At 26.5% G+C, this 15,577-nt stretch overlaps 1 protein-coding gene across 2 annotated transcripts in view; it reads left to right on the forward strand.

Annotated features, from left to right (window-relative positions):
* Positions 1-15,577, forward strand: part of LOC135925531 (myotubularin-related protein 13-like) — a 65,710-nt gene that overhangs the window by 22,965 nt on the left and 27,168 nt on the right. For both annotated transcript variants that reach the window (XR_010571664.1, XM_065460912.1), the window contains exons 10-19: positions 19-96; positions 206-319; positions 384-512; positions 5,668-5,745; positions 6,086-6,220; positions 6,476-6,667; positions 6,744-6,896; positions 12,524-12,592; positions 14,522-14,659; positions 14,719-14,784. Coding sequence is in view for 1 of the 2 variants with exons in the window: in XM_065460912.1 (XP_065316984.1) it covers positions 19-96; positions 206-319; positions 384-512; positions 5,668-5,745; positions 6,086-6,220; positions 6,476-6,667; positions 6,744-6,896; positions 12,524-12,592; positions 14,522-14,659; positions 14,719-14,784 (1,152 nt within the window). In the remaining variant the exon portion in view is untranslated. The remainder of the gene's footprint in view (positions 1-18; positions 97-205; positions 320-383; positions 513-5,667; positions 5,746-6,085; positions 6,221-6,475; positions 6,668-6,743; positions 6,897-12,523; positions 12,593-14,521; positions 14,660-14,718; positions 14,785-15,577) is intronic.

The following is a 15,577-nucleotide window of genomic DNA, read 5'->3' on the forward strand; positions in this document are numbered from 1 at the left end:
AAAAAAATAATTAAATAGATTATGAATCCAGGTTTAGAATATGCCGATCAAGCTTTTCCAAAGGAATACTCCTCCCCATCTCCTCCATCACTATTAGTAAGTAGATCTTTTATTTTGTATTGCTTATTCATGCAAAAATTTATTATAATATATTTATATAATTATGCATGATATATTAATTTATATTTACAAAAAAATATCTTAGGATAAAGAAATAAGGGCTATATTCTTGAGACTTTTCGCTCAATTATTTTACGGCTATAGGTCATGTTTGATGCTTAGTAGGATCGTTCCTCATCCATTTATAACTTTTAATAAAGTTAGTTTTTTCTTATTGGAATTGTGTAACGTTTTAACTTAAAATTTTTTTAAAAAATATATAGTTCAAGTTTATGAAATTCCGGAATTTCATAGGAAATGAATTTATCAATAAGCTCTTCGATAGTATGGCATTCAACTTTTTTATCACAGAGAGAGGACTTCCTTATAGAACGACTGATATTTTTGACCAAGTAACCACTTCAATATTTATTATAATATTATTTATAAAATATCGAGGCAACATCACCTGACAACGACCTATGATATTATTAAAATTAGGATATTAACCATAAAAACTTTTATTAAGGGTTTAAACCAGTACTCCCTCTATTCATAAGGAATACCGAGGTGTTGACACATATACTAAAAATTTTATACCAATATCCAATAAATTAGAGATGCACAATGCCAGATTGTTTTGCCCATATCGATCGATTAGTAAATATTTTTGTAATCGCCTATATTATCTAATTTTTTTTAAAAAATGAATTATTTTTTAACAACTTAAAATTCTAATACAAAATAACTAAAAAAGGCTTTAAAAATATTTATATAAAATTTAAAAATAACGGATAATCATCTACAATCTATAGCTAGGAGTCCTTAAATAATTTAAAATTATAACTAATAGCTTCAAAACTATTTTTTATTCAATTGAAAAGGTCTTAGTGGCTTTTGATTTTGTTCTCCTCTGACCAATAAGTTTGAAGAATGATTGAGTTTCTCTTCTAAATGGTCAAGAAGTTCAGACAACTATAGGCAGGAATATGCGCTTGATAGATATTTAGAAATATTTTTGAATTTATTTCTCAACAATTTCATGTTGATCATAATGGATATGAAAATGGGCAAAAATGTCAAAATAAGTAAAATCCTAGTTCTCTTTTCATATTCCTAAAGGTTTCAGAACAAAGAAGTCCCATTCTTTTCATATTCCTAAAGGTTTCAGAAGACGAAGAAGTCCCATATCAAGATTTACCAAAGAGATAAGATAATATAATTCAAATATTTAATAATAATTCAGACCTAAATTCAATTGAAAACAATATTCTGACTAATCATTGGCTGAACTTATCTATAAAAATTTTAACTTCAACAGTCTTAAAATTAGTGCTGTAAACGTTAGAAATGCGTTATCGTTACTCGTTACGTCTGAAAAAAGGAACGCGCGTTACTGACTATTCAAAAGGCTTAATCGTTATTTAAAAAATTAAATATTATATACAAAAAAAATATTTATTTTTTACAATATATAATATAAATAAAATTATACAAAAATATATATTATTCATAAGATAACATCTTTTTGTAACAATTTTTTAATTTATTTTAAGCAACAATTGATTTTCAAAATTTTTATTAGACAAACAAGAGCGCTTAGTGTTCAACACAGTTTTCGCCATGTTAAACACATATTCAATTGTCGCAGATGGGAAAGTTGTATTATATTTAATAAATTAAATAATAATTTGGGGAATTTATTAAAAATATTTAAAGAATTATCCTTATTTTGAAAAAAGCTTAATAGATCATATTTACCTAGGATCTTCATTCATTTCCTCATCAAATTTTTTTTATCTTTATTAGAAAATATCCTGATGCGAGTGTTGGATAAAGGAATTAAGTCTGCTCTTTCTTTATTAAGATATTTTCTCAAACTGAAAATATGTTCTAACATTCTTCCTTTGTTGACCTCTAATTTTAGCCAGGGCCAATTCAATTTAAATATCGGATGAATTATTGCGGATAGTATATATTCATTATAGATGTGTTTGAATCTATTGAAGATAATAATCAAAATATAAATTGTAAGCAATATTTGAATTGTAAACATTTTATCAATGCCTTCCAGGATTGAATTAATAAGCGGCTTACAAAACTTGTAAATTTAAAGCCATTTTTTTAAGTTTTAGTATTATAATAGTTATGGTGGGAGTGAGATATCCCAAATGCATTTTTTCTCCCCTCTCTAAAATTGAAAAAACCGTAGCAATCGGATCCATAACCTATAAAATCATATATACACATATCATATTTCTTAATTAGCACTAACCATACAATATTCATCCACGAAGGACTTGTCGTTATCTGAAAATCTCTATAATTTAGATTTATCACAAAATTCGTCAAATTTTTAATTCTCCTTAATAAGACTATCTATGGACAATTTTGGGATACACAAATCCACTAATTTCTTTGCCATGGTATCATGTGTTAATTTTTAATACGAGAGTAATTTTAGACATCATATTTTTAGTTGGCTGCAATTTTTTGATAATATTAATAAATGCATTACTTTCTACAATTGAGAATTGTTGTATTCTTCAATTACAAAATTTAAAATAAATTTACCAACAGCTGATTGTGCTATTTTTATCTTTAATGTAGATGATTGGCTTCAATTTTTTTTATTACTATTCAAATGTTCAATAATCTTTCATTTTTGAGGAATATACAGTCTATAATTTTTTAATTAAAATAAATTCCTGAATTTTTTATTAAAAATAACTTAACTTTTCAATAATTGAAGATAAATCTTTTAAAAATTTAATTGCATTTTTTAATCCCTAGCTAAGCTTACTGTCAAGGAAAACATTGAAAAATGAAATTATTATTGCGAAAGATAATTTTTCAATTTCTTATCTTTTTCATTATTCAGAATTATTTTAAAAGGAATCAGGAAAAATATCTAGGTTCAGTTCTCTAAAACAATACTTCATAGTTTTATTCATAATATATATTTATTTAAAAATACATATTTATTTAAACAAAGTTTTTTAAAATCACTTTTTATTTTTTAAATTTATTAACAATTTGAAGTTAAACCAATAGCAATACTAAAACAAGAAATAGAAGATATTGTTTAAACCCAATATTATATTTTGAACCAATACCAATATTTTGTTAATATTGGGTTTTTAATGTTTCCCAGCCCTATACTATAGTATAATTTAATTGTTTATATTTTAATTTCATGATTAAACTTTTCAAAATATTATGAAAGAATACTTCTTTTAATGGTTATTTTATCTTACCCATGATTTAATATCCTATTACTAAAGTAATGTTTAAAATAATAATATATTAATTCATCTTTTTTCCTTCATATGCTTTTTTAAGCTTGAACTGCTGGACATTGAGGTTGAAATATTTGCGTTAGGACATAATTTACATTTACAAAGTGTAGACTTTGTACCCTTAATTTTCTTTATTGATGTAAAATATGTTTCAAATTGGGGCAATGGAAGTCTTAAATCATCTTCTGAAGAAATTAGTACTATGGATATAATATTCTTAAAATAAATTATAAAATAGAATGATAATATTATTATTAATATTTACTTTGAATTTTGATTGAATATTAATTAGATTAACATTCGCCGTTACTCGCTACCTCTAGAAGAGGGTAACGAATGCTTTTCCATTTCTTCAAAAAGGTAAAGACGTTACTTTTTTGACGTTACTTTACAGCACTACTTAAAATATTTTTCTAACTATAATATAATTCAATAGCTCCTGTTACAGGATGTAATATATTTATAAACGATTTCATATATATCCGGCAAATATTAACAATTCATTTTCATTATTAAATATATCTTCTATCATATTAACTACTGATGAAGTTCTATAAGCCAATGGTGAGATACCTCACCCAATTCCCTTATTTTATGGAAGCAGATTGATTGCTTTGCATTCGTCCAATCGCTATACATCAGAATGTTACAAATTTTAAACAATTTTTATCTCCAAAAGTTGAAATCATTTTATGCAATCAAATTAAAATACTCTAATGATGTTTTTAGTTGATACTCAGGATCTCAGGTATCACATGAAAAGCCTATCTAGGTTTTATGTGTGGTTGAAATTAAGATATTAAAAAAATTATTTAAGTATACCAGGATTGTCAGAAAAATTTACCAGTAGCAAATAAAATAACCTCATTATTCATAGAACATAAAACGACAGTATGGGTAAGAGTACATAATATCGCTGGTCTCATAGGCAGAAAATGTTAGATATTATTAATTGATCAAGATGGGTTGTAATAGCCATCATGACGTAGATTACCTCAAATAGTATAATATAATTTTTATTGGCCCGCTTTCCCATTTGTGATTCAAGCAATACTCGACAATTTGTATCACAAGAAAGTGAAACCTTTCTGTCTCAGAATCCCGTTACTATATATGGAGATTTCCATCGAAAAACGTTGATAATCATAATGCCGAAATCGAGATACTGCCCATAAAACCACTGGCAGTACTCCCGCAGAAATCCATCTGGATTGAGATTTACGGACTAGCATATATGGAAAGCTATGGTTACAAAAGTTCTACTAGGCAAACCGACTTAAGATCGAGATTTGAGGAAATCATACAATATTGTTATGAAAGAAAATTTAACTGGGTGGATATCGCGAATCATTTAACACAAAAAATAGGAATTAGCGTATAATATAGAAGGTAATCAAGTAAAATCCAGAGCCACTTAAACAGAGAAATACCCAGATTATGGATCAACTCAAGAAACATTAAAATCATAAGAGGCTATTGAAATATCGCCAGGTTCTGAAAATTCTATTATTGAGTAGATAAATTCTGTAAATATACGTCTTAGGTGAAGCAAGTCACCTCCCAAATATCACGAATACGATGAACAGGATCCTTAAAGAAAACAGGGAAAAACTGCAAAGAATAGCCATTGTGTTAATAAATAATAAAAAATTTCATCAACTTTTTTTTATTATTATTTAATTATCATCACCTTATCTTTATTGATATTTTGTGTAAAAATAATTCGTTTCTATAATTAAAAGTCAAAGTTCGATTCGGTCTTTGAATTTAAGACTCATAATGATATTACTAATCAAAGACATACCTAAATCAAAAGATTGTTTTATGTTCGAATTTAGAATGACAAATAAAGATTTGTACATCACGTACCAATAGTTTTACCCACATCTGAAGATTATTTTTATTTGTAAATTTGATCTCAATTAATATTTTAGTTTTGTAAATATATTTATTTTGTTTAATTATAAATGTGTTGACCCTAAAACAATATTTTTTTAGTTTTTAAATACGCATAATATTTTAGTTAAAAAAATTAACCCTCATTATTAAATTAAGCCTTTTTTGTTTTAAATATACTTCGATATTAATGGTTTAAAAAAAGCAATCCATTCCGGTTATTATTATTTTACAAATGTTGGAGTAACCAAGTTATTATTTTTTGATCAAACTTTGAAATATGATTTATCAAGATAGTCTCATTTACCAAATTCCTGGGCTTTTTTTTGCCTGATATACTTATTTTGCAAATATTTTTTATTTTGAATCAAAGGTTCATGGCAATATTTACAAAAATGAAAAATATATCGGGGACGAAATCCGTTATTTAGCTCTTCAGCTTTCACAAAATGTAAAAAACCTGTATTAATTAATTATTTACATTAATCATATCTTCAAACTAATATAAATATTGATGGGGTTCGGAAGAAATAGTTTCAAACTGTAAAATGGAAAGGAAAGGAATGAATTTTTTATTTATTTCACTATTAAGATATTCATTAAAGGTGGTTTAATAAATGAAAAAGTTGAATAATAAACAAATTTAAAACCTATGGTATAATTATGAAAGTGGATATTTATATATTTGTTAAAAAGAATTTATATATATAGCATTTACATAATAACTCTATATTTAGAATCAATTAAAATTTTTACCGAACAATTATACGATATCATTTATTCATTTAAAGGAATGTCTTAATGCATCTGTAACTCAAAAAGTTCCTAAACCCGGCCGACTCTTATCAGACAGTCTTTATGACCGCAAGGCTTTCCCGGTTCTTAGCGAGAATTGCGTGTCTGATTTTATGCGAGAAAATGAAGAAGTGAGTTCGATACCTTTTATTTTTAAATATTTGTGGCACAAAGTAGAATTTTTTTAATAAATGCCATAATTAATAAGTATTCGGTAAAAATTGAAATAAACGTATATGCGATATTTTAAATTTAAAGATGGCTATATAAAGTTCTCTTCAATACCCCACTATTTGATAATTTTTTAATATAATTTATCTAATTATATTTAATAATATCTTTTTTACTTCTTAAAATATAAACTTTAATACAATATCAACCACAAGGAATCATCAAATCTTCCTATCCCATCTTTTCCTACGATTCTGATGCAAAAAGTTCCCTTTGGCCCCGATTTTAATGCAGAATTATCGATTAATTATACTCCGGATGGTAACAACATTAACGTTAAAAGGTTGATAACATTTAGAGCGTGCGTGGATGATATCTTCAAAGATAAATTGGTTCAAGCTAGAAAGGTAATATAAGTTGATTTGGAAGATGGCTTTTGACATTAAATTGCATTTTATTTATATATTCTTTTTTATTAAACAGACTTTTTTGTCCGCTCTTCGCATGCTAGGGAGCGTTAACGTGAGAATCGTTCTGTGTTCTCAGTTGGTATATCATTCTAAGAACAACAGTCGGAGTATATTAACTTTCCAACAATTCGATATGGTTGTCGAGCTTATGAACACCGCTTTAAACGTAATCTTTTTAAAATTTTAGATTAAGGTTTGGTTTTAATTTTTTTTGAATATCCTTACCTTTTTTTAAATTAACTCCGGATTTTAGTTAATGAGGAATGTTTTTTAAAAAAATTGGCTTTTAATTCTGGCTTATAATAGTTAGTAATAATTATATTATGGGTTTGACTTATGTAGATTTCTAATATTTCCCCTTCGAAATTAAACCATTCATGAAGAGTCATGGGTATGGGTATAATCCTGAGGATAATTAAAACGGAGGGATTTAATGATCTATGGATTGAAATTCAATATATTCCCCACGAATAATAATCTTCCGTTAGATCACTTGTTACTACACATAACTTTTTCCATTTATTTTGAAAGACTTGTTAAATGAACCACAGGTGTAAGTGACTACCGGAACGAAAATAAGGTGTTTGTTAATTTTTTGTAGTTTTTGTTTTAGGATGTAGTTGGTAGGATTTCGCATAACGATCTGCGTTTATGTAAACCTAAGCAATGGGTACTCATTGATTCCTTGGGGTGAGAGTCATCCCATTCGGTCTAGTTTTACTGACAGAACTGAGGCCGGAGGGTTCAAAAGAGGATGGGATATTGGTGGTTCTCAAGGTTATAGATATTAATAAATTTATATGTAGTGTTGTTAAACGGCTAATTTTGAGCCGATTTTTAAAAAAGCCTAACTCAATATTTCATCCAGAAAAATATTAGGACTGAAGATTTTGCTCATAGTAAGAACAAAGGTTTAGACATATATTATCGAAATCTCGAGGCTTATCCAATATTTTTTTGGCTAAAATATTGAGTTAGCCGTTTTGAAAAATCCGCTCAAAATGAGCCGTATGACCAAGTTTATAAGTACTAAGCCTCTTGAAAGGTGACATTAAAAGGGATACTCGAGGTTATTGCTAGACTTTTGCAGATATAACTGATAGTAGGTGTTACAATGGCCCAGTTTAGTCCTAAGCTGATAGAGAATCTAAATTCTTCATTTTAGAATGTTCTCAATTTGTTTTTGATTGCTAGCTAATCACTCACACCTTAAGATCGGATAAAGATTGATTCCTTCTATCGAGAGAATCCAACAGGGCGACACTCTGGGTTTCATCTATTCTCCCTGGACTTCAGAGCTGATTCGGGAAATCAACAACCAATTTGAGCAAAATGTCCTTATTTGTATATTGATGGCATATTAAGTTGCCCACTTGTGGAAGTGGAGAAGGCAGTTAGATAATCTGATCCATCAAGAATAGTCTGAGACTAAGCCTTAATCCAGATATGAGTGAATATTTTATCCTGGGCATCTTTGATCTTAATCATGTCTTAGGTTCAATCACACAAACCTATACTCTTTAACTCCTCTGGGAATTCCGGTAGGGAATAATGAGTCTATCAATACTTGCTAAAACTACACAAGAGATAACACTTGCTATATCCTGTCGCGCCTCCCTGCTTTCTAAGCTTTCTTCTTATTGAAGAACTGTCTTTTCATTCCAAAGATTCTGTATACACTACCATCTCACGAATCTTTCAATATTGTGCCATTCTTGCCACACATGAGCTTTAGATTAAGCGCCTAAGAAAACAGATATTCAATCTTAAATTGGAGATCTAACATGTTTACAGGCTGCCTTACCGACCAAAGCCGATGGCATTGGCATTAGGTCGCCATCCTTACTTATTCGCGCGTTCATTTTCTCTCGCCAATCATGTGAGCCCATCATAAATACACATCGTGACCTCTTGTTTCAATAGGCAATGGATCTTTGGAAATCTCTTTCCTTGCTAGATCCCCCCCCCCCTCATCTACACGACAATAGGACTGGGATAGCCCTTTAGTTTGCAACTCCGTTGCATATCATAAATCGAGGAGCCTAACTTAATCTTTTTTTTATCTCTGCGGGGATCTGTTACGACTTTTTCGCTTCCCAACGAGAAATCTGTCCTCGCTGTTAACCAACGAAGTGTTGCGTCATAATCGTCTCCAAAGGCATCTACTCCCTATATTGCAATCTATCCTATCCTCAGGAATTCAAAGTGTAACCACACTATAGCCAGAACCTCAAAATCCACTGGTTTTCCATCAACCTATGAGGCCATTCCGACTATACAGTTTCGATGGCAAACACACAGATGAATATCTACTATGATCTCTTGGAAAAAAGGCGAATATCGAGTTTTTTGCCTGAGATTTTTCAGGCATTGATCTTCTTGCGCCATCCAATATAAATTGTCATGCTCTCGTGGACGCTAAGATGAATAAACTCGCCAAATATTTCCCAGTTTCCTACTAACTTTACATTCATGCCCGTAATTGCAACGTAATTTGGCTCTTAACCCTAGTATTTTTTAAGTAGTTATAGCAAATGATCCCAACGAGAGATACTATCTACAACAGAGGATGACCGAACATCCTCAAAATAAACTATATTAACTTCATGTTCTCGATCAATGAATATCAATTGAAAATAAGAATTTTATAAGTCAAATGGAAGAGAACAATTAAATAAGGCGTGTCAATTTTTAATTAGCATAATTTCATGGATTTTTTAAAATCATATCATGTCTTATCGTTCATAGCAATCAAATTCATATTTGCACGATCATTGGGAAACTTCAACTTTATTTGTATAAACTCCACCATGCAATTATAATATTTCAAAGATTATAAATTTATCTTTTCTATTTTATTAAATATATAAATTAATTTAGCAAATTATATTACAGGGTTTGCCGTTGTTTTCGAATAGGAACTCTTATTATGAGAACAGAAAATACGTAAACGACCTTTTTTTATAATTATAAAAAATATTTTAAAAAATGTTATTACCTCTATTTTTACCATTCTTTTCAAACAAATTCCCATTTAAAACGAGCATCTATTAAAAAATATAAAACTTATAATTTATTTATAAAAATCAGCTGAAGATCTGTAAAATTATTTTAAAATTTTCTAAATAAATTTATTTGCTTAAAATAATTTTGTGCATCGTATTCCATAAAAATAATCGAAATAATCTTAAAATTAATATTGTTTGGTAATAATTAATGGATGTCATGGCTTAGAATATCAATTTTCCAACTATTCCTTTCCTTGTGAGTACATTAGCCATTATTCAAAAATATTAATAAAATGGAAAAATTTTTAGTCAAAGAGATTAAAATCAAACGGTAATTTATTTTATTATTATATTATAATTATTTTATTAAATTCATAATTATTAGTGAGTTAGAATTAATAAGTATTTTTAATAATATTTTAATTATTAATAAATATTTATAATTTTTTAAATATTTTTCATTTTTACTTCCATTTTATATAACAAATGAAATAGAAATACAAAAGTTAAATAAGGCTTAGCATGAAAAAAAGTAATGTGTCGTCAGAAGCGATAATTCAATTGATCAATCAGAGTTTATCATTGCTACTAGTAGCATCGATAAATTATTTACCTATAGCTCACTACTTTGTAGAAATTTACAAGAACCAAATTTAGATTTAGTTCAGGTTATTGATTTAGCGGAAAATATATATATGAACAGGTAGATACAATAAGAATGAATGTAGACGAATATTTTCATAATATTTTTCTAGACGTTTAATCGAAGGCTAAATTTTATGATATAACACTAATTAAACCTCGTCTAGCACCTAGGCAATTATTGAGATATAAAATAAATATTGGCTCAACTGAAGAATATTATAATATATCCATTTTCATCCCATTCTTAGATACATTTTTATCGCAAATAAAAGTACGGTTTTTAGATAAAAAAACAAGTCTTTAGCAATCTTCAAGTTTTATTACCCAAAAATCCTTCTTCGTTTTCTAATGCCACTATTGGTAAAATTAAATATTTAGCAAATTTTTATTCTTATGATATTGATACTGAAATAAATTTAATCAGTGAATTCAAATTGTGGTATAAATATTTACTACGTTTATCTATTTTACCTAATCATGCTATTGATGCGCTCAATCGGTGTAAAGAAACCTTGGCTCAATTTCCTAATATTTTGAAGTTGTTTTATATTCTTGCATGTTTACCTATTACAACATGTACGAATGAAAGGACTTTTTCCAACTTGAGAAGGTTGAAAACATATTTACGAAGTACTACTTTCGAATCTCGACTAAATGGGTTAGCGCTAATATCCACAGAGATTTGGTTCCAACGACAAACGAAATTCATGATGAATTGACAACATTCCCACGAAAATTAAAAATCATATTATAATTAATGTATTTAATAAAAATTTTTGTATAATATTGTATTTGATAAGAAGTTAACAAAAACATGTTTTTTAAATTATTTTCTAGTCAATATTTTATACACACTACTATTAGTATTTTCAATAAAAAAATTATATTCTACTTATATTGTATGAAAATTTAAGCTGAGGCTAGTTTTTAAAGCAAATTTTATTAAAAAAATGGCATTAAACTTTATTTCAACTTTACATTTAAAAAAACTTTATTAAATATAATATACCTATCTTAAAATAATAATAAAAGGCTTGTAATATCCATAGGAACGAATGAGTAAATAATAGTTAAAAATAGAAATATAATTATAAATCCCCCCCCCCCCCCCATAAGAAAATTCTGGATACGCCATTGGTATTGCATAAAAATATCGAAATAATCTTAAAAAAATTAATATTGTTTAGTAATAATTAATGGATGCCATGGCTTAGCATGGATTTATATATTCCTTCAATTTAATAATAGATATTTTTCTTTTTTTCATCATTGATTTAAAAAAATATTTATAAAAAGTAAATATTCATCAATAAAATAGATTCCTTCCAAGTTCGAATGAATTATGCATATGCGATTCACATTTTTTATATCAATGAATATTTCCTTTTAGTGTTTCCAAGATTATACAATGATGGTCTAGAAAATAAAATTACTTGATGCCATTCTTTTAAACCTCCTTCATTAAAAGAATTTGATTCTATATTACTAAATCTTATAAGGCAAACTTATCCTCGTTGAGTATTCTTTTCTATAAAAAATCACAACCTTATTTTTATTCAAAAATAAGTTTATATATATTCTTTTTATTAAAAAAAATATAGATTGGAGTATTTTATAAATATATTTTTATGTATTACCAATGATGCGCAAGATTATTTTAAGCAAATAAATTTATTTTGAATTTTTTAAAATAATCTTAGATATCTAGCTTATTTTTATTAAATGTTCGTTTTAAATGAGAATTTATTCGGATGAACGATAAAAATAGGGTTAATAACATTTATTTATTTATTTTTTATGATGTTAAAGGATATTGTTTACATATTTTGTGTTCTCATTATAAAAGCTTCTCGAAAACAAAGGCAAACACTGTACCTTTTTATTACTATTCAATTAATTAAATTTTACAAGTAAAAAAAGGGGAAAAAATGAAATTTCTTTTCGGTTTAGAAATTTATAGACCAGTTTTTTTTCATGGCTTATTGTAAGACAGTTTTTCTAAAATATATGAAGGTTATAAATTTGAAGTATTGACCGATATTAATATTAACCAATACCATGAGTATCGATATAATAAATGTATCTTTTTAAATAATTTTTTTTATTTTTAAATCATACTTTATATATAAAAAAATAACAGTACGAATCCATTAATGATGAAAATGACGTTGCAGCTGCTATTTTACCTTTATCATCCATATTTTGTCGGGTAAATTATATTTTATTTCTTTAAAAAACATGGGTAATATTCTCTCCCCTCCCCATGCAGTGACGAAGAAGTTTACTACTAAGGAAGATTAATTTTTTATTAGTGAAACTTTATAAAATGCTAAGATTATCTTTGTTTTTGAGTAAAATTTAACTACTTGAATTTTAAAAGTTATTTTTAAATTTTTCTATAATTCTTCACTTGAAATCAATGATGGATTGGATTCATAATTTTGACTCATCCTGAGTCTACACAATAAATTTTTATTACTTAAAGATAAAAAGCCCTGCTCTTCATTTTCGGTTTTTGGAGCCAAAGTTAAGATGAATTTGCATAATTTCAAAATTGAAAGTTTTAATCTATTCGGTGTATAAATTTCAGCATTTTATTGATATTCTTTTTAAATTCATCGTCCCGAAACACTACCTTTAATTCGGTTACCTGTTTATGTAAATTAAAAATTGAAAATAAGCTTCATTTAAATAACCAATAAATTTTTTTGATAATTTTTCGTGAAATATTTGGACAGTGTGCCACTCATATTTTTGATTCATCTAAAAAAAAATTTACAAATAAAATTTTTAATTTATTATTTTCCAAATTTTGTAAAGTTGGTGTTGATCTTCTTTTTTCAATGATCAATTTCTTGAGGGTGTATGAAAAATAATTAAAGATTTAAAAAAATATATAATTAATTTTTCTAAACTTTCTTTTTATTTAATAAAAAAACAAGCAATTTTATATTATTCCCCTATGGTCCAAAGAGTATTTACATTTGATAATTTTAGAAGAAAAATTACAAGGCAAGCAATATTTTCCTTGCTTCTATGAATGCTTCGTCACTGCCATTATGTATTATTATGGGTTGGATATTAACCTTTTCTAAAACTTAAATCCACCATTTCCGGTAAATAATGGACCCCAATATTAAAATTTTTATATAATTGGAGTTCTAAATAATTATTAATTCATATTCTAATTAGGCCTACAAAAAAAGAATCTTATCGAATAACACTATTATTCGTATTCGATTTGAATTTTTGAATCGAATAATTCATTGTTCATATTCTACGATTACTTAAATCATTATTCAATTCGATTTGATTAGAAATTTTTTATAATGTTTATAAAAAATAGATTATATTTTGTAAATAAAATTGTATACAGATTTGGATGCTTAAAATGACACCTTTAAGGATTCTAGTAAACCCAAGCTAATTGCCATTAGCATATTAAAATTTACAGAAAATTACCGAAATAAAACCTAATGATTTCATAACCTTATCCGAACAAATATATAATAATATAAATATTTAAAAAAATTAATATTATCATATATACAACAATTAAATGTTTTACTTCTTATGAAGATAAAAAAAGAAGAAATAAAATTTAAAAAATCTACTAGGAAAATTTAATAATTACTTTATATTTTTACTTACTAATACTAACGAAAAAATAAAATATTTCCTAAAAATTACGAATATAAATGAATATTTATAAATAATTTCTACTAATTCGAATTGAATAATAAAAATTTACTATTCGACGAATATTTTTTCTCATTATTCATATTATGATTCGAATTTTCATAATTCGTTATAGGCATAATTCTAATTTTGATTAAAATATACGCCTTAATCATTGTAACATAATTTTGATTTTTGGACAATTTATCAAAATTTTTTTTTATTATGTTTATATCAAAAGCAAATTGATGATAAAGGAAGGAATATTAGAATATTTAATAAATTAGTTATTAAAAAATATTTTAACAACTAAAAGATTGATTAATTTGACAAGTTACTGAATATTTCGAATCATATAAATAACACCCCCTATGGAATACCCTTAAAAAGAAAATACGTCTTAATTAGATAGCATTGAGATTCAATATTTACATATTTAAAATAATATTTATTTATCTAGAAATTGTGCACTGGTATTCTGCAATTCGCGTATACATGTTTGCAAGACCATTTAGTTTGGACAAATTTACAATTTTGGGAGTATGCATTTTACAATGATGTTCAGAAACAGTTGAAGAATCACTATTCTTCCCTAAAGGTATATTTCATTTTTTATTCATAACAAAAATTATAGGTTATAAAAATTTATTTATATAGAATTTCGACACTGTTGATAAGAATGGATCAGATTGCAAAATTGTTTTGGATATTGCAGCGCAACACGTAAATGAATATCAAAATAAATCCTTTTTTTTATTTAACAGGCTTTATTTAAACATTAAAATGATAATTAAAAGTGTTTATATTTTTAACGTGCATTAATATTATATTTAAAAATAATTATTTTAATGGTAAAACCCGTTTGGAAAAATAAATTTAAAATTTATTTCTACGTTTCTAACATTAATTATCATTGTCAAGGACACATAAAATTCCTATAAAGTATAGAAATTAAAATAGAAGAAATCTTTAAATTAATAATGAAATAATCAAAATAATTAATGTAGCAAAAAAAATATGTTAGGTTAGATAGGGAATAATAGGCAACAGAGAAGATAAACATAACCTACCAATTGGAATAACTTTTATTTACTACTTAACATTATTTTTTTTACCATATTATTTATTTATATTATTTATTTTGCCTATTTCTTTTATTATTGATTTTAGAATTTTTTCTTCCTTTTTTATTTCAATATTTTCATTATAATTTTTAATTTTATGTTTCCTTGACAAGATAACTAAAATATCATCTAAATGTCGGTTTTTTATTTCAATGCAAAATGATGATTTTTTAAATAAGTATATAGATTCAAAAAAAAATGAATTCCTTGCCCTTACGACATCGAATGTTAAATTTTTAGGAAAACATTTTTAACTTAGATTAAAATTCCTGTATGTTCGACATTGACTTTTTGTTAAATACAAGGATAGGGAGGTCATCCTCCGGTTTTTAGGTTTGATTTAAATTCAAATACCTGACTGAACCTCGGCCCATAACTAGTCGGATTTGAAC

The sequence above is a fragment of the Gordionus sp. m RMFG-2023 genome, chromosome 2 (assembly GCF_954871325.1).
Source record: "Gordionus sp. m RMFG-2023 chromosome 2, tfGorSpeb1-WG-v2, whole genome shotgun sequence".
In the NCBI taxonomy this organism is placed as follows: domain Eukaryota; kingdom Metazoa; phylum Nematomorpha; class Gordioida; order Chordodea; family Parachordodidae; genus Gordionus; species Gordionus sp. m RMFG-2023.